This window comes from Scleropages formosus, chromosome 12, assembly GCF_900964775.1.
Source record: "Scleropages formosus chromosome 12, fSclFor1.1, whole genome shotgun sequence".
NCBI classification, from domain to species: Eukaryota; Metazoa; Chordata; class Actinopteri; order Osteoglossiformes; family Osteoglossidae; genus Scleropages; species Scleropages formosus.
In genome coordinates, this window is record NC_041817.1 from 5,467,467 (window position 1) to 5,487,568 (window position 20,102).

Consider the following 20,102-nt stretch of genomic DNA (forward strand, 5'->3'; position numbering starts at 1 on the left):
TTCCCCAGTTTTGCAGATGCTTTTTCTAAAACCAGATTTCCAGCTTAAGATGCACTGTTGGATGATTTCAAGGAAGAAACTTTGCATAAGGCAGCACAGTGATTAGAACCATTGCGTTTCACATGTTGCATGTTTGAATCCCAACACCTGCTCTAATACCACTGAACAAAATTTTTACCCTAAATTGTTGCAGTCAAAAGTTACCCAGCTGTATAAATCTAAGTTGCTTTAGAGAAAGCCTCAACTCAATGAATAAACGCAGCTAAATACATGAAATGTGTCCTTTCAGGGTACAACTAAAAGGCATCACTCTGATTGTAAGTCTAGGTTCCACTATGTATCATATTTCATTTTAAAGCACAAATGGGCCCTTCAGAAGGTGTAATCAGACATGTTGATACCACTAAACAGAACTGGCAGGTAAGCAGTAGTGGGAGGCACTATTAAGATGCAATTTCATTCTTGCGGACTTCCTCATGTGGGCACTTAAGACTCCAGAATGTTAGTGATAGCTCCATATCAGGGCAACATTAATTTTAACTTTGACTCTCAACATAGAGATCAAAGAGCAGATGGTAGCGTGGTGGTCCATTAACAGGGACGAGCCTAGAACCCGCAGCCTTCCTCCTTTCCCCACTCTCAAACTGTCTTGGTTGAGGAGGATGACTCAACGCCATGGTGGCTTTTAGGATGCTATCTCTGAGAGATAAGCTGCGTTTCTGTGATCCCATCTTTCACACATCCCTCTGAAGAAATCTCACCTTTGCCTGATGACTCTCGGCACACATTTCTTGCAAGACTTTCTTTTTTCCGGATTGTTCTTCTCCACCCCTACTCCGGGCGACCGACAAAGAAGGCCTAGCCCACATTTTAAAGTGGCATGTGACTCAGGAGGACATTCAGGAGCAAAATGGGGATCCAAATGGGGACGGAGGATCAAGTTCAGAGCAAGGACATGTCAAAAAACAGTAAAGGACTCACGGATCCTCGTACTACTGCAAACACAGCACATGGCCTGACAAACACACCCTTAAAAGTGAAGGGGTTTCTTCGAGCACCAACATTTGAAAGTTTTCAAATCTTTTACCATGGGGATGATATTTACCACATTCATGTGAGTCAATAAGAAACTCACACTTCTTGTGGCAGGGTGGGCACTGCCGCAGAACAGCCCAATAGAAGGAACGCTAAAAGTCCCCTGACATGGGACAGGGGCCGCAGACGTGCAGCGAGGCGTGTCCCCCAGCCCAGCTCCACACTAATCCACAGCTCAGCCCTCTTGGGCTTTTGTGGCTGTGGTCGCCTTTGTTGTGGAGAGCCCCGGATTTTCCTCTTTTAATCACAAAGCCCTGTTTACCTAGAATTCTCTGGATGGGGACCTTCCAGATTCCATGCAGCACAGAGCTTTTATAAAACAGCGAGGGACAGAAAGACAGATGATGTCCCATTTAAACATTTTTTGTTTAAATTATTATTATTATGATTTATTCATTTAGCTGATGCTTTTCTTCATAGCAACTTACAATGTTAAGCTTCTTACAATGATTCCCCCATTTGTACAGCTGGGTAATTTTTATTGGAGCAATTTAGGCTAAGTACCTTCATCAAGGGAACTACAGCAGGAGGTGGGATTCAACCCTGGGTCCTTTGAATCCAAGGTGGTGGCTCTCACAATTAAGCAACAAATGAGCATTTATTTTTTCTCACCTCCCTGTGCTCTTCTTGTAGCTTGAAATAGTATATATACACAATACACATACCATATAATACAATACAGTACTATACTTTCAATATAGCTCTTGACCCTAAAGTCAGCCTCATTCACAAATGAACCAAATGACAAACTGTGAAAAAACACGTAACTCTTAAAAACATAAGAACAACTGAAATAATCAGGACAAAGGAAAAAAATTAAATATGAGAATAAATGAATGAACGTAAGATATAACAGTCATTACAGATGTATTTTATCATGATGAAGTGATGATGAAAAGGCAACCTGCAACTGAGGAGTAGAAGACATGGGACTGATGTCAACCTCAGGGGTCCCTGCTCATCTGGCGTGTACTAAGTCAGAGTGACATGGTCCAGCAGGATCGATACCTAGAGTATGTAATTGTCTGGTGCTTGTTCCATCATCACTGGAGATCTCTCAGTTTGTAATTGGAGATTCCAAAAGCCTTCCATGCCACATTCTGAGATCTGGAGCATTCTAGCATCCTGGGCTGGGTCACACATTACTGCATTTGAACCCGTATTTCAGTTGCTCCACTGCATCTTCCGCCAGTTAGACAATCCTCCTGGATCACACTAGCGCCGCCCAGTCCAGCCGCTGTGATACACTCATTTCTGTGTGGGGGGTGTCACTGGTGCCACCTCTTCATTCCTCTTTCCAGGAGGTGCTGAGTTACAAAGCTGCATAAATCATCTCTTTGGCCGTTTTACTCTCCCAGCTTACGCTGCTTCAAAGACATGGAAGCAAAGGAGCTCTTCGCTTGTTACCTGCGTGAGCCTCGTTTCCCCCCTGGATATGTTAAAATTAAGAGTGTGTTTGTTACGGCTTCATCAGAACGTGGTGCACATGCTATGCCACGAGCCTGAGAGGGCATGCCAATAATAATAAATTGCAATTAAGAGGGTAAAAATAGCCAAGCACGCTCCATTGTAGTCATGAGAAAACTATGTGTTTAATGGCTCCTTGGACAGGGTAAACTATCATTACTTGTCCCTGATGTCAAACAGAGTATCTGTCAAAGCTCATTAGGCCTCCAGAATGCAGACAAACACAGTCATGGCCTTCCTACTGTTCAGAGTCTGTCAGCCATTATTACTATTGTCTTCCACCATTTACATGCATTTGCTGCAATTAAAATGTTGTTTTTCACTTGGTCACAAAAGACTTTTGCCTCTGGCTCATATGAAAAAATCTAAAGAAGCATGTGTCGTCTTTCATAGGGTAATATCACTTATTATTTAAAGGCTTGACAGATACTTTTATCCAACGCAGAATTTAAACACTGCATATTTTCTATTTTTTTAGAGAAAGTTTACGTGGGTTTCCTCCAAATGCTATGGTTTCCTCGCACACTCAAAAACACATACATTTCAGATAGCTTTAAAAATTGTCCTACTGAAAAAAACTAAATTGTGTGTATGAGTGTGTACTGCATTGCTCTGCTGTGTGTATGCGAATGAATTCCAGGAGTTAAGTGCAGTCTAACACTGTAGGTCACCATGAATAAAAAGGTTTAACTTGGCTTTGGGTAAAAGCTTCTGTTGAGTGAATAAAAACATAAATACAATTACAAATATACATTAGTGAGGAATGGCACCTTGATCAAGGTAACAGCAACAGCACCCCGGCAGAAAAGCTTTCACTGCTATGCTATGCACCATGTGGTACACAGAGCAACTCACCTTCACAGCCTCATTACGGCTGTCAAGATAAAATATGCAAAACTAAGTGCCTATATATTGGCGCTGCCTCAAGCTGCACAATTTGCAATTGCGGAGTCTTCAAATTTCGTCTCTTTCACCACAAGGGCTACTGACAAGCAAGAGCGTCCTTGCAAGAGAAAAAATTATAAGTTAAAGACGAAGCTCCCTCACAGACGCACAGATGAAGAACAGGTCCTGCTCCTGAGACGTGTGAAAATCTGCATCCAAAGCCAAAGGCCCTGCTCTGCTCTTGGCCGAGCAATAGCAAAACAGTATTTTCCGTGTGGAATCAAGTCCAGCATCAATTTTACAGTGAAGATGATGTTATGATTGAATAGAAAAAAAATAATCAAAAACACTAAACATCATGCCTGCTGAGAACACTGATTGCAAGTCTTTTACCTGGGCTATAAAAGCATACTTTATGCTTTGTGAATTTGGAAAGCTAAAATAAACTACATTTGAAGTCTTTCCAGTGGTGGATCCAGGTCTAACACAAAGGCAAAATTATCGGGTAGACGTATAAGAAGTTTAAACTAATCTGGTTGGACAGTTATAAAAGAAAGAGAGATTTAAAGTACATGCAGTCAACTGAAGCATGGAGCACATGGCGAAATTAGCTGTGACATGGAGACGTTCAGAGAAGGTCTGGACTAGACAAAGGGTTTGACTCCAAGCCCAACACTCCCACCTGCTGGCCAGAACAAGGATCTTGAGTCAAAATTCTCCTGCAAGTCATTTTGGATGCTTGCTGTACACAGGTGGTTCCCATTCACAAAACGTGGAAGGAAGCCAAGAAAAGCTATCTTGAGTTTCCCTGTTAACATTCTAAACTAAACCGATCAGGAACTGTAGGAACCTGATAACTTATTAATGTTTTTTATGCTTGTTTCCTGGATGCCGGTAGCCTATACCGGTTAATTTCATTGACTTGCAACGGGGTTCCGTTCCTATGACCCCATCCTAAATTAACCTCTTTATTAGTCAAAAATCTCCTTATACTGTATGTAAACTGTAAGGACACATAAACAATTTACATGGATGAATGCCATCTTAGATAAGTGGGCTTTGTCATATTTTTTCACTCTTTTCATACATCCTTTATACTAAAGTAATAATAATAATAATAATAATAATAATAATAATAATGGGGACTCAAAAAAGATAAAGGAGGACTTGAAGACCTATTACTACTACAATTCTGTTGTACGGCATGTTTTCCAGGAGAACCCAAGTTAGCCGTTTTTACCCGAGTGCCACAGGTTTTGGAGATGTGGCTGGAGCAGAGATTTCATGACCAAATGCCCTCCCTGAACCCTCACCGTTTACCTGACTAACCAGTGGCTGGTACAGGCAATTTAGCAACAGACTCAAAAATAATATAGTAAAACTGATGGGATGGCTGTTCCATTATTCCAGGTGGGCATTATTCCAGGTGGGCAAAGGTCGCGTATGTCATAACTCGAAGACCACCTGTATTCCATGGCTACATAAGGACTGCAAAGAGAGAACAAGAAACAGAGTGCATACCAGAGACACAGTGAGTGGCATCACCAGACCACCGGCCAGTGTTCTCACAAGTTCGGTCACTTGAACCCGACAGGACATAGCCCTTATTGCAGGAAAACCTCACTGTTGCTCTCAATAGGTACTTCCTTCCTTCCTTCTGACCATTGCTTGGAGGGGGCAGCCATCCACAAGACAGCACTAAAAAAGAGAAAATGCAGGTACTTTAGCTGTCAGAGGTTGTTACAAGAACAACCAAATTCTTGAACAATGAATATATGGATGTATCTATGAATAGGGGTGGTGGGAGTACCTTTAAGAGTTTTTAAAATGATTATATTCATACCAGGTTCCAGATCTTTTACCAGGGCCATGTGTGCTTGAAAGGATGCCTGCGAGGCTCTCCCCATCTCGATGCTTTGAGCAGCAAGGGCGTCATGACTGCATAAGCGAGAACCCTCTCCGACACACAGTTCTGACACCTCTGGATAGAGGGGGTCCTCAGGGTCCTCGAGGGTAGAAAGAGCAGAGCCCAAAGCTGGATGGCGGGCGGCATTCCACAGAGACTCCGAATTGTATGTGAAGAGGGAGCTTCCATTAGCGATGACCCCTGGAGGCAGACAAAACATCTACTAAGCTAAATAAATGAAAAACTGAATCAGCTTCTGAAAAAACGTTCTTAAAATTCCGAAAGCTAAGGCTTCCCAAAAAGCACATTTTCTTGTCCTCCTACACTAATGATGACACCTGCTAGGCTATTAAGCATCACAAGCAAAGTAGCTGTAATGAGGTAAAACCCTACCTTATGCTCTCAGAGTACAACATCTAATACACAATATTACTCTAATGGGGATAAAAATGTTAAACACCAGCACATCTGTTTTAATCTTTCAGAGTGCAAACACACGCACATGGCAATCCCCAGAAGGCCCTGCTGGAGAGTCTAATCCACAAATCAGCGAACGCAGCCTGTCGACATCAGGCCTGCAGAATGTGGTACACGACACACTGAGCTGGGTTGCTTCACAGGAGGAAAGCTAATGGCCCAGACCTGCTACCGTGCTGAATCACCCGCACAATTGCCTGCTCTTCATTTCCCTCCATCCGTGCCGATTCTCAACACGGGCTTGGCTGCACTTCTTCTCCCATCTGGTGTTTGGAAATACTGCGATACAGAGATTTACTCATTTAGCTGACTCTTCTCTCCAAAACAACTTAAAACAATAAGCTACTTACAATAATTTACCCATTTACAGAACTGGGTGAATCGAATCTGGATTTTAATAACCAAAGTAATTACTGACCCATCTCTAATCTATAGTTTTTATCCAAAATTTTAGAAATGATCGTAGCTTCCCAAATTGTAAAATATCTTAATCATCATAATACACACACACACATTTTCAGAACCGCTTGTCCCATACAGGGTCACGGGGAGCCGGAGCCTACCCGGCAACACGGGGTGTAAGGCCGGAGGGGGAGGGGACACACCCAGGACAGGATGCCAGCCCGGCACAAGGCACCCCAAGCAGGACTCGAACCCCAGACCCACTGGAGAGCAGGACCCAGTCCAACCCACTGCGCCACCACACTCATCATAATATATTTGAAAAATTTCTGTCTGGTTTATGTACTGGTCACAGCACTGAAATGGCGCTCACACGTGTTGTTAATGATATTCTCACCTCTTCTGATGCTGGTCAGATCTCTATTCTTATGTTACTGGACTTCAGTGCTGTGTTTGATACTGTACACCATAATACCCTACTGAACAGACTTGAAAACCTGGTTGGACTGAGGGGTACTGTCCTGAAGTGGTTTGACTTGTATTTAGCTAACTGAATAATTTGTACTGAAATCTGATGACTACAACCCCTCCATCGCAACTACGGTTCCACAGGGCTCTGTATTGGGTCCCTTACTGTCCTCACTGTATATCTTACCATTGGGTGACATTATTCGCAAATACAATGTGGGTTTGCATTCATATGCCGATGACACACAGCTATATGTTTCGTTTAAGCCTGATGACCCCTCACATGCGGTGTCTTTAGCTAATTGTTTTATAAAACTATGGATGAGTAAAAATTTTTTTATCTCTAAATGCCAATAAAACAGAGGTACTTGTAGTGGGTGGTGATGCCAAAACTCTTGACACAATCACACCAATCTTTACCACAAATGGTATTAGTTTCAAGCATACAGATTGTGTCAAGGATTTGAGTGTCCTGTTGGATGGGAAGCTGTCATTCGTGTCTCATGTGAATGCTTTCTTCAGTTGAGAAACATAGCTAAATTACAGCAATTCCTATGTAGGCAGGATGCTGAGAAACTGGTTCATGCTTTTGTTTCAAGCAGGCTTGACTATTGTCATGCTTTATTAGCGGGTTGTCCATACCAGACTGTATCCAGGCTACAGCTGGTACAAAATATGGTTGCGAGAACTGTCACTAGAACTAGGAAGCACAACCATATAACAGTGGTACTTAAATCGTTGCACTGGCTCCCAGTTACACTGAGTTGATAATAAAATTCTATTTTTTGACCTATAAGGCAGTACATAGCATTGCTCTAGTTTACCTTTCTGAGATTATGGATTAATTTCCCAGGATGATATCTTCGTTCATTGGATGCAGGTTACCTTAAAGTACCTATGATCAATAAGACCTCAGTAGGAGGTTGCGGCTTTAGTTATAGAGAACCTAAACTGGAATAATCTACCAGTTACTGTCAGAAATTCCCCGTCTATATCAGTCTTCAAATCCAGGCTAACAATTTGCACACTGATGATGTCACCTTGACTGGTGATGAAACGTTTGTAATCTAAATGCCAAACTCGGAGAACAACCGAACACCTCAACCATCAACCCGAGCTACGAAGACCACCAATATTTTGTATGATCTTCAGACTAAAGACTTACACGTTTACTCAGGCATTCCACCTTGAAATGTAATTCCACTTGGCTGTGTTTTTTTTCCCACCTCTATACCAAAGCATATTAAATTTACTTGTTTAAGTTACAAATTATTAACTGTTTCTTCTTGTTAAGCATTGTCTCCCTACAATAAGAGCTGAGGAGGCCGGCCAGTGGTCACAGACGCACCCCATGCCGACTGAAGATGATGACCAATTGCCACGATGGACGAGATGTACTGTGCTGAACTGGGAAATCAAGCTACCATAGAGAAACAATGCCTTTCTTAGCTGGAAACTGATTTAGAAGTCTTATTTAATCTAGAATGTCCAGGAGGGGTGGGCAGCCACTGGCCCTTGGACCACCAGAGGTTTTTTCATCCCTCGATTTTCGGTTGGGAGTTTTTATTCCTTTCCTCTGTGACCAGTAGGCATACTTATAGCTCTATAAAAGCATTATATTATGATAGTCTGTAGTCAACTGTCTTCTTTGTTTCTTTGTTCTGATGTATTTGTTCTTCTTGACTTATGCCTGTGTGAAAGCATATGACCACCCAGACAGCTGTCCCAATAACCTTACTACATTAGAGTCGCAACATTTGGTTATAATGTTTAGTGAGGCCTTTTTTTTAATTGGCTTGTGAGAAAAAAAGTGAGCATTCATTAATAAAGTATTAACTACAGAACTTATAAATATTTACCTGTACTGTATTTCAGCTTATAAATACTGTACCATGTTTATATTTTTATTATTATTATTATTATTATTATTATTATTATTATTATTATTATTATCATACATTAATTTTATTTTAACAAGAATAATGCAAGAAATAAGTGAGAAAATATCCAAAAGCCTTATTATACAATGTAGCCTTCATGGATGTTAGTTGCTTATATGACCTTTTGGTTTACATAATACAGTATAAAGGGATTTTGACTAAACACAAAGTCGACTTCAGACGGAACGTAACCCTGATGCAAATGAAGGACCAGCTACACCCTGTTCAGGGGTGCTACAGATTGAACCTGGGCCCTCTGAATCCAAAAAGCTATAGCTCTAACCACTGTACTACCTACCACCCAAAGTTAGATGACACCACAGCTCCACAGTGCAATCTGAGCCTTTGAGGTGTTTAGGGTTTGCGGGGTTGTGCTTTAGCTCAGTGCTGATCAATTAATCAGTGAATTTGACCACAGCTCATTTTTATCACACTTGCTGCATTTGCACACTACATCATGCTCTAAGGTGAAGGAAAGGGGACTGTCCAAAAATAAAACGGAGCTGACATGAACACCCTTGACTTACAGTTTGCTCCCAAACTGAAGAGGTCCTCTCCGCTGCTTTGGTCGTTGAAGCCATAGGCACTCTTAATGACAGCACTCATGAGGCTCAGCAAGCCGCTAGTACTCCCACTAAGCTCCAGGGAAGAAGTACAGTGGCTGTCATAGAAGCCCCGCTGGCTCGCACCTCAATGCCTGCCCCGGAAGGGAACATAACTGTGATGTTCTTCAGCTCAGAAGAGAACAGGAGCACACCTGCAACAAAGGCAACTGAGACCAACTGAGAAGGTCATAACAATCATAATTCATTATCCATAATGGCTTGTTCATAGCTGGGTCATGATGGTCTGGAGTCTATCCCAGGAACACAGGGCCTGAGGCGGTGAACACCCTTGGAAAGGATGCCGATTCACTGCAGGATAGCAACACTTCTACACATTCATAAACATATACACAAACTAAAGGCATTTAGAGTGACCAATCCACTTGAAACACATCTACGACCCTTTTGCCTAGGAGCCATGAGGCACCTGTGCTACCTGCTGTCCAACCTGACAATAACTATAACTATAATGGTTTACAAACATGAATACGACCCCTTAAATTACAGAAAACTAATGCTGAATACTAAATCTTTACAGAATGGCTCCTTGTATTATCAACATTCAAGGTTTCAAAGACATGAACAAATTTTCAAAGATTTGAATATTTTTCAGTTTATATATCTATTTTTAATAGCCTTTACTTTTTATTTGTTTGTTGTGGACTCAGAGTAACCTGTCATTATGAACCCAGTTGACAACTGGTAGTGAAATGCACCCAAACAGTATAGGAGCGCGAGACTGGTTTAATTTAACAGATCTTCACAACATTCACAGCTCGTGTCTGGTGTTTCTTTGTGTTGATGATCAATAACAAGATAAGGATTTTTGCACATCTTTATGGGATGAATGAATGGTACATGAAAGAAGTTTGTGGAAATTAGATTTTTATTTTGGTGATTTTAAAATTGTTTTATTTTAGCTATAGCTAAGGCTTTTAGAGAATTGATAGACCTTGGTGTAATTAAACTTTTATTGTGTTGATAATAAAGAAAGTTACAAAGTGGTCAGAAACTGACAAAAAATGGGCATTATTATGGAATGAATCTGTAAATATTCATGACTGATGTGGGGGATGTGAAGGTGAGACATTTTTCTAGTCTGTAGCCATTAATCAGTTTTAATTCTTAAAACCTTTCAATGAAAAATAACCAAAAAAGTCTACAGTTAGTTATAGTTCTTAGAAAACATAAATAGCAAATAAATCATAGGATGTCTGTATTAAGCTTGTATTGCATGTGACTGCAGTATTGGTGATTGGATTTACAAAAAAAAAAAACAAGTTATGAACAGACTTCCAGTTCCAGTTGTGTTTGTAAGATGTGGAATTTGCAGATGTTAAAAACTCATTTTTATTCTTTGCTTATAGCATTTTAATAAAAGTTATTTAAAAAAAACAAGTCTTATGCACAGGACAAAATAATGAAAAGTAAAGGATGCAAAATTTAAACACAGCTCAAGTTTGCTAGGGAAAATTACATTCTACAGAGTAATCTAACAAACAAATTATTTTGGAGTTTATTTTGAGTTTGTTGACTTCCGGTTGGGGAGCTTCTCACCCCTTGAGCGTCAAGGGCAATCTGGCACAGGTAAATTGGAAATAATTTACAAATAATTCACAAAGAGCTTTAATAGGGGCAGAGTCTCTCACCCTTTAGGTCCACCCAGCCCCGCTGGAGGAACGAGAGGACTTGCTGGTTCCTCAACACCTCCAGATGAGTTTGCTGGCTGGAGAAGCGGACCTCAATGACATCAGAGGTGTTCTCTTTCATTGCTAATGCTGCCAGCCTAGTGGCCTTCTTCAAGGTGCCTGGAAGTGTAACTTGGGTATTAAGCATGTTTACAGCTTAGGCTTTACCCTACATAGAATGAGTACCAATGTCTCTAGACTTTACATTATATTTATTGATTTACCTGTCTTAGTTGACAAAGTTAAGCTACTTACAGTGATTTACCCATTTATACAGTCAGGTCATTTTTACTTTATTAGTTCAGGGTAACAGATATTATACACTATTACATGACTGGAAGCAAATTACATACCATACTGTTCTATAGTGGTGAACAAACAAGGATATTTAACAATTCACATCTTTTTAGGGTAAATACCATTATCAAGTGTCCTACAGCAGGAGGTGGGACTGGAACCTTTAAATGGAAGGTAATGGCTCCACGCACCACACCACCTACCACCCCAATATGAGAATTCATAGAATATCTAAAATAATCTGTCTAGCTATTCTTTACACAGGATTATTTTTCTGTAACCCAACAAAATTATCTTTTTACAACAGCCAGCGTATGTTACTCCCATGATTTTCTCGCACATCAATTACAGTCAAAAACATTGAAATGTCAGGGTTATGATAGAAAATGATTCTTCTGAGGAAGAATGAAAAAGGCTCAGTCTACCTTGCTTGCACAAAAGGTGGAAGGGAAGAGATAGAGCCCCTAGAGGCCTGGGGTGCTCTAGGGCACTCCTTTCAGCAACAGGTACTCACCGTTCTCCAGTTTCACAGGCTCTGTCCTGCCCTGAACAGTCAGCCCTTTGTCAGAGCACACCAGGTAGAATTCCCCCTCCCCATTCAAAGTGTACTCTGTTCCGTTGAAGGTTATAAAGTGGAGGTTACCAAACACCACGCCTGTGAAAGGGAGGAAAGTTAACTCCACCTTGACAAGAACGAGGCACTGATCCACGTGGAATCAGAGTTCACCCCAAATATGTGACAGTGGCATGGCATTTCAAGACCAACATTATCAGTGAAAAAATAAAGCTATTAATCAGTTAAGCATGTGATAGTCGAAACCCATTGAAACGAAGACTTCTGACATATGGACAATGATGAGCGTGCAATGTTACCTAAAGGCACAACTCAGTGACCCAAACCATTTACATTCCCTCCTAAAGTATAAGTTAAGAAATACAGGCAGTCCCCGTATTACGAACGAGTTCCGTGTTCTCAGTCTGTCTTTAAGTTGGATTCTGATCAAGTCGTAACAGTCAGGTATGGTAGGTATCTGACATCAGTTTTTCAAATGTTTGTCTTAGCATATAGTATATCGTGTACCTTTCTGTGCATAAAAAACATTAAAGAAACACTTTGGATACACTAAGACATCTTTAATATAACAATACAGTACTACTACTAATAATAATAATAACAATAATAATTATTATAAATATAAGTACAGTATTTATAATAGAGAGGGAGACAGAAAGAAATAATAATAATAATAATAATAATAATAATAATAATAATAATAATAATAACTGTTACTACTATCATGACAAATAGAGGACACGAAGAAGGCTGGACCCAAGTGCAAGATTGTTTATCAGAATCAAATTACTAGATGTGTTCTCGTGCTGTGGGACAGTCGAATGGTCGGTCGGTCAGTCGATTGGCTAACTGAACAGAGGAAAGGATTTGAACTGTAGTCATTATCAAAGAGATGTGGAACAGGACTAGAGAACGATGAGGGACAGGAGCTGAAGAGCAAAGAGCGAGGTAGGTTTGAGAACGGGGGGTGGGGGGAGTTGTCTGGAGTAAGATTCCCCAACTGGGAAGAAGTCTCTTTTGTAGTCGAATGCTCTGAGAGAGAGAGAGAGAGAGACAATGTGAGTGTGCATTCAAATAAACTTTAATGTTCGCTTTTGTTCACTGGCGTTTCACCTTTCGCTTTATTATTTCCATTTTAGTTTCAGTCATGATCATTTCCCTTTTCTTGGATACATCACCATCACTTGCATTACATTTACGCTTTGGTGCCACCAGGGTGGAGGGTAAAAACAAAAAAAAAAAAATTAAAGCCAAACACAGTAACGCACGAGACACTATTAATAGGAAAAGAAGGAAGTCTTTAGCCTACCTCGGGCCACGAGCCGAAAAACCGCTGTAGACCTGCAATGTTTTAATACGCTTCGCAAAGTAGCTGGAATTTCTGGTATAATAGGCTTAATTATGAAGTTTTCATTTGATTGTTACTTAAAGATGACAAAAGAAATCAACGTCCCATCAGTAAGGGGGGTGGTTCGTAAGTACAGGTTGTATGTAAGTTGGACGTTTGTAACCCGTGGACTGCCTGTACCGGTTTGAGAGTGCATTTACATTTACAATCATTCATTTAGCAGATTTTCTCCACCAAAACAACATACAACTCAAGAGTAAACATGTGCAGACCACAACAGACAAAGAGCTTCAGATACAGAAATGCAATTGCCAAAGCACAGTCAAGTAGGCCCAACATCAACATTTTTCCACAGGACACATTACACCAGTAGCAGCATGTAGAAATGATTGTAAATATAAGAGTAATCTTGAGAGTGGGTGTATTGCAAATTTATGCAGCTCTTCGAAGGCCAGCAAATAACTGGGACCAAAAGAGATGGGTGTTGTGACACTGCTTAAATGCAAAAAGGAGTTCAGAAGTTCTGAGGAAGAAAGGAAGCTCATTCTGCTATACTGGAGCTAAAACCAAAAACCTGCAGACTTTTGATTTTGGAGTACCAAAGAAAAAAGGCATATATAAATCATACTGTTTAAAACCAAACACAGAATATGAAATGATGCAGCCCTGACGTCCATAAATGAATACCCTCATTTCAGTGCATAATAATGCAATTAAGACTGCTAAAAACAAATTGCAAAAAACTGACAGCAAACAATCGCTGAGCGCCTACAAGAGATTCTATTTCCATGTTGTACTTGCTCAGTGATGGACTCCATCTTTAACAAACAGCTGCTATAAGGCTACTAGCCATAGATATGTATATGAATCAATCATATATTACATATTGTAAATACCTGCAAAAAGAAAATATGTAATAGATTCAAAATCTTCTGCATACTTCAAACAGGGTAATAATTTATGGACATCCTGTGGAGTATGGGCTTGTGCTTATTTGGCCTGTATTTCCTGAAGCTCTGCTTCAGCATAGGAGATTCATTTACTCAGGAAGTTGTGTACCCCTCGATTAGCTTGACGAGTTGTATTTGTGGTTTTGTACAACAAATATATGGAGTGTCTGGTGGTCCCCGAGACAGACGTGGGAGCTATCCACTGCAATGACAGCAGGTGGCTGGAAACACATCTCTCTGACCTGCCATGGGAACTTTGTAGCTCCTGCAATCACTGGAGGGTCTGTGGGTGAAGTAGTAATGACAGCTGTCTGACCACAGGCAGCAGTAATAGAAGCTGATGACATCGTAGAGCCAATGGGAGAGGCCAGGCACCCTAGGGGGTCTTCTATAGGGAGGTGAGCCCCAGACATGTCCCCGGTCAGGAGTGCTCCCTCCCACGGAGTCCCCTGTGAGGACAAGGTCCCCTGCACTATCATAGCAGCACTGCTGCCCGGCTCCATATTTGAGACTGTGGAGATAACACAGAGCAGAATCTCAGCTGCTAAGCACTTACAAGGTGGAACACCATACTGTGTACAGCTAAGGGATGGAAGAGTAGAGCTTGAATCAGTGTAGGCTGCAATGCAGCTAAACAGTGTTTGCACAGAAAACATGAGTTATACCTTACATTATGTAAGTAAACATTGCTTAAGAGAAGAGAAGGCTTTGAGACTCAGGTTTGCTCAGGCTGGTATTGAAGTTGAAGTTAAATATGAAGGTAGCACAAAGAACAGCTTTATGAACAAGAAAACATTAAGGCTAGGTGTGGATGCGGTGGTGCAGTGAGTTTGGCCTGTGCCTCCTCTCTGGTGGGTCTGGGGTTTGAGTCCTGCTTGGGGTGCCTTGTGACGGCCTGGCGTTCCGTCGTGCATCCCCTCCCCCTCCAGCCTTGCGCCCTGTGTTGCCGGGTTGGGCTCTGGCTTGCCGCGACCCCACTTGGGACAAGTGGTTTCAGTCAATGTGTCAGCTGAAAAATTTAAGGGTACTACAGCAGGAAGTGGGATTTGAACCTGGGTCCTTTCATTGCAAAGCAACTTCTCTAACCACAACACCTCCTACTGGAACGTAACTGCATGATTTGCTTTGCCTGCTTACCTGGCCTGTATGGCCCTTATGCAGTGCACACAGCCGGGATGGTAGGTGCACACGCTGCCTGTCATTATGTCACAGCCATAGTCTCTCTAGATAAATTAGGACAATGTGTCAAAGGTTTGTGAACAAGCTTCTCTAGTCTGTTCAAATGGTTCACAAGTGAGTCACACAGCAAGGAACAGGCAAACTCCATACAGACAGAGCTGGATTCTAACTAATGGTCAAGGCCAAGGTCCAAGAGCTGCAACAGGATTTCTGCTGCACACCTGTGCTGCTTATTCTAGTTGAGAAGGTAGCAACTGATCCAAACTGTTTGCTGTAGCTTAGACTCAAGTAGTGGTTAAAGCTACAGGAGTCAATGGTTTGTTCCAGAGCATACAGTGTGCCTAGTTATAGAAATATATCAGTCCTACTAGGCAATGAGGATGGAAGAGGACTGTGATGACAGGCCGAAAGGATGCTATACAACTTAAAATAAGCAGCACTCAAGTTGACATGTCTCATTTAGGATCTCCCAGCAGCACTGAAGTCCAAGTTTAGACATAATATCTTAAACACTGAAAACTGCATTTTGAATGGCTAGTTTGATCAAACAAACAAATGAAATTATTTGCCAGGTTTTATAACTAAGCATATCTTACCCAAAGACGATCATTCTAAAGGCACTGCGTCCCCACTGTTTCTGTGGTTGCGCCCTAAACTGTGTGGAGATGCAGCCCTTACGTGAAACCTTGCGGTGTCAGCCAATGCCTGGGCCAGTGTGCACGGGCAGTCAATGGTCTCATTCAGGAAGCTGCCCAGTCTCCTCTCAAGCCGGTCCCAATCCAGACAGCGCTCCAGTGCCCAGGCAGCTGAGTCCTGCCTGAAGGCCCCTTCCAGGTGCCAGGCCAGAGCATGGAGGTCACTCCACAGGGCGTTAACATTCCTGCACCAGAATGTGTTCCCAATTAATTGTTTTGTACCATTTACATTTACATGTATTCATTTAGCACATGCTTTTTTCTAAAGCGACGTACATCTTACGGAAAATACAAAGTGTGCATTACATTAGCCGAAAGAGAGGCATAGATGCACATGCGTGATTTTTAAGTACAATTAGTTTCTTTCTTTCTGCCATATGAATCAAACACGAGTAGCTGCATAAACTTTATCCAGAAATTACTATTCAGTGATATTCACTGAAATCACTAAATAGCAATTATTAAATTACACAGCATCACCCTTCAATTCCCAATACGTAGATCTAAGATTATTTTAAAATATAGGTTACAATATTTCAAAACTTCTTTATTATAAAAAAATCCACATAGAATTAAACACTTAATTGAGAACTATTAAAAAGGCTGCTCTTTTGGATGGAGAAGCATAGGTTTATGGAGAACATAAACATTTTAGACTGCTTTAGAAAACTAAATACCATGTGTCATCTGGGTTGGAACTTGGGCACACTCTAACACTTCCAAGGTGCCACGTTGAGAGAGTTTTCTCTGCTGATTGGGGGATGAAGCTAAATGTGCCATTATTAGGAAGGTCCTTTCCCAGAGATTAAAGATACTTCCATTCTGGCAGCCATGAATCAGAATAAGGTTCCCCTGTAGAAGATGTGGAAGATGGTGCCATGGCCGTTACTAAACATCTGCATCGCTGACATATTCTTTAAACTTTTGTATGTACATGTTATTTATAGCAAATGAATGCTCAGGGTTTCAATGGACAGATGCAGAGCTGTCTTTAGGTGCATGTGTGTTTCACACACCTGTCTCTCTGTATCCCCACAGCTCCACATTGACCTGGTCTGCCCTCATGTGGAATGTGTTCCACATCATCCGCAGGGCACCTGCAACATTTGGGGTTCCATAGTACTGCCACTGTGTCAAATTTACCAGCGTGACTTTTAACCCTGGATCCACCCAGCCAGGAAATACTGTTTGAAAGAATACATAAAGTAAGGAAGACATAAGCATCAGCAAAAACTGAACAATTACTTCAAATGGGGGGTGGTGCAGTGGGTGCCAGCTGTGTGGTAGGTCTGAGGTTCGAGCCCTGCTTGGGGTGCCTTGCAATGGACTGGTGTCCTGTCCTGGGTGTGCCCACGGCCCCGCGCCCTGCGTTGCCAGGTGAGGCTCAGGCTCGCCACGACCCCGCTTGGAACAAGCGATTGTTGGCGATCAATGGATGGATTAATTCAAATACCTCAATTTCTTCTTTCAAAGTCATACAATGTACTGAAATCCATATATTTTCTATGTTGATCTACAAAGCAAGCAGTGTACAGCCGTACAAAAAACATAATAAAGTAAACTAAAACTAAAGATTATCTTAAATATTCCTGAATATTTTTTAATAATAACATAAAGTAGCGTTAGTGTCTCACTTCTGATATACGGATTTTGGCAGAGGCTCAAATCTATCTGTTTGAATGGGGTTTGCATGTTCTCTTTTTGTTTTTGTGGGTTTTCTCCAGGTGCTCCTGTTTGAAATTACAGTAATTGGTGAATATAAATTGCCTTTAGTGTATGTGTGTGTTTGCCCTGCAATAGGCAGGTGTCTTGCCAGGGGCTATCCTAATCTATGCCGTGTTTCGAGGATGGGCTTGAGACCATAAAGACGCTGCATTGGCCAAGGGATTACTGAAAATAACAATGAATGATGATTGAAGATTATATTATAACAAATGAAACTGCCTGAGTTCTCATATGAACACTTCTCCTTTACAGACCCTATTGATGTACAGACAGATTACAGGTCTAGGCATTTAATGTTTTTGTTCTCCCCATATACATTCCCAACATGCAGAACAGCATTTCAGAATTGCTCACCTGATACCCATGTTCCTTGCATGCTGTATGTTACGCCATCATCTGTTGAGACCTCAAAGGGTATCCACCCAGTTTCATAGAGGAGAGGCGAGATACAGTGACCTGTTCCATCTCTGTCAACATACCCCTTTGTCTGAACTTCACCACTGAACCTAGCATTTGAACAGAAATGTTTTGCTCTGTTAGTTTAAATGTTCACATCTCATTCCAAAACGAACTTTTTTTAAGTAACAGCAGTATAGCCAGAGTGCTGTCTCCACCATAAACCACCTGGGTGTACAGTGATTTGCTGATACATCTCTTCGGATTTGTGACCATGTCTCGTTATAAAATACTATCCCGATATATATTGCGACACCTGCAGAAGGCTTTTAACTCAAAACTGTAAGTTACAAAAAATACAAATACATGTTTTTATTTTCTTTATTGAAAAATTGTCTTTTATGAGTGTAAGGTGTTTTTTGAGAAAAGTGTACCTCATACCCTTTATTTATTTATTTATTTTACTTATTGTATGATCAAAAACAGATATTCAGCAACATACAGCTTTAAGCTGTAAAACTGGCTTCGTGTACCGTCAATGTTCATCAAATCCACTGGTGTCGTCACGTCCCATGGGGTCACTGCCCCTCCTGGTCAGAGGTGGCGCCACTCAGTGCTGCTAGGTAACACTCACGTTTCACCTCACAGTCTCATTGGACACGGAGGTATAACAGGAGCCAGCGGAGCAGAACCACTTGCAGATTCTTAATCAGCGGTTCTATTGTGCTCTCTTGGCGATTAGTAGTCTCTTGTTCCCTCAGTCTGTTTCCTAGGTGTTCATGTTCTAGTCCCGAGTGCCCGTCCTGTCAGTTCCTGCCTCTTGTTCTCCAGTCCTGGTCCAGTGTTCCAGTCCGGTATTTCGTCACGTCTCGGGGTTGCGGTCATTCTCACAGAGTAGCATTTCACTGTTCACCGTAGTTCAAACACCGCATGTGTTTCCTGGTCTCGTGTTTCCTGTTTCACTTCCACCAAGTGTCTTACAGTAGGCACAGTGCACTTTTAACATCACCCTGCACGAGGTCATTTTACGTTTTGTCCGTGTTCGGACGTAATAGCAACACGCGTCTGTGTCGGACTCCTGTCCGGACGCTACAGAAGAATCCGCCTGCTAATATGACTTCAGCAGAATGGCGTGAACTGGCGGAGCTGACAAAGGCGAACCAAGAACAACTCCGGGTTTGTACGAACGTCGCTCGCCGCATAACGGATCGCTTGGAGTGGTTGACACGACTCATCAGTCGCCGTGGGTATGGCGCCAATCCGACCAGTTCACAAACGCATTTTTGGCAGACATGTCTTCTTGATGCCCCCTCGTGTCCCCGCGCTGAGCCTGCGGCTGCCGTATGTGACAGTGAGCCGGCACAAGCACGCAACACTGTCAGCTATGTAAGGCTCGAAGAACAGTGCGTCAGACAGGGAGCAATACGACTCAGTAATGGGCGTTTGATAGAGGAGGAAAGGAGGCGCCGTTTTCCACAACGCTTGTGCTTTTACTGTGGAGCTGCGGATCACGTTCAGATTTCCTGTCCAGTGCGGCCACCCCGTGGATCCCAACGGACCACCTTTAGCACCGTCCTAGGCCATTATGAGTATCTGGTCATGCCTTTTGGCCTGGCTAATGCGCCTTCCGTATTCCAGGCTTTTGTCAATTAAGTACTCTGAGAGCTGATTAATTGCTCAGTGTTGGTGTATCTGGATGATATTCTGATCTTTCCTTGGTCCCATGAGGAGCATATTGTACATGTCAGGGAGGTGTTGCAAAAGCTAGCAACGCATAAGCTGTATGTGAAAGGGGAGAAGTGCCATTTCCATGTGCAATCTGTGGATTTCCTGGGGTACATCCTAACACCCAATGGAGTTACGATGGATCCAAAGAAGGTCTCGGCAGTTCTGTCATGGCTCCAGCCAAAGACAGTAAAGGACCTGCAACGGTTCCTAGGTTTTGCGAATTTCTACAGGCGCTTCATAAGGAACTTCAGTTCCGTTGCAGCCGCGTTGCTGCTCT

At 42.0% G+C, this 20,102-nt stretch overlaps 1 protein-coding gene across 1 annotated transcript in view; it reads right to left on the reverse strand.

Annotated features, from left to right (window-relative positions):
- The window catches only part of LOC108925670 (sushi domain-containing protein 2), a 34,402-nt gene that overhangs the window by 3,680 nt on the left and 10,620 nt on the right, over positions 1-20,102 (reverse strand). The window contains 12 exon segments of the mRNA XM_074559711.1: positions 4,969-5,145; positions 5,291-5,554; positions 9,168-9,284; positions 9,287-9,397; positions 10,895-11,053; positions 11,745-11,885; positions 14,345-14,613; positions 15,240-15,325; positions 15,960-16,161; positions 16,654-16,828; positions 16,993-17,160; positions 18,056-18,207. Coding sequence (XP_074415812.1) covers positions 4,969-5,145; positions 5,291-5,554; positions 9,168-9,284; positions 9,287-9,397; positions 10,895-11,053; positions 11,745-11,885; positions 14,345-14,613; positions 15,240-15,325; positions 15,960-16,161; positions 16,654-16,828; positions 16,993-17,160; positions 18,056-18,207 — 2,021 coding nt within the window.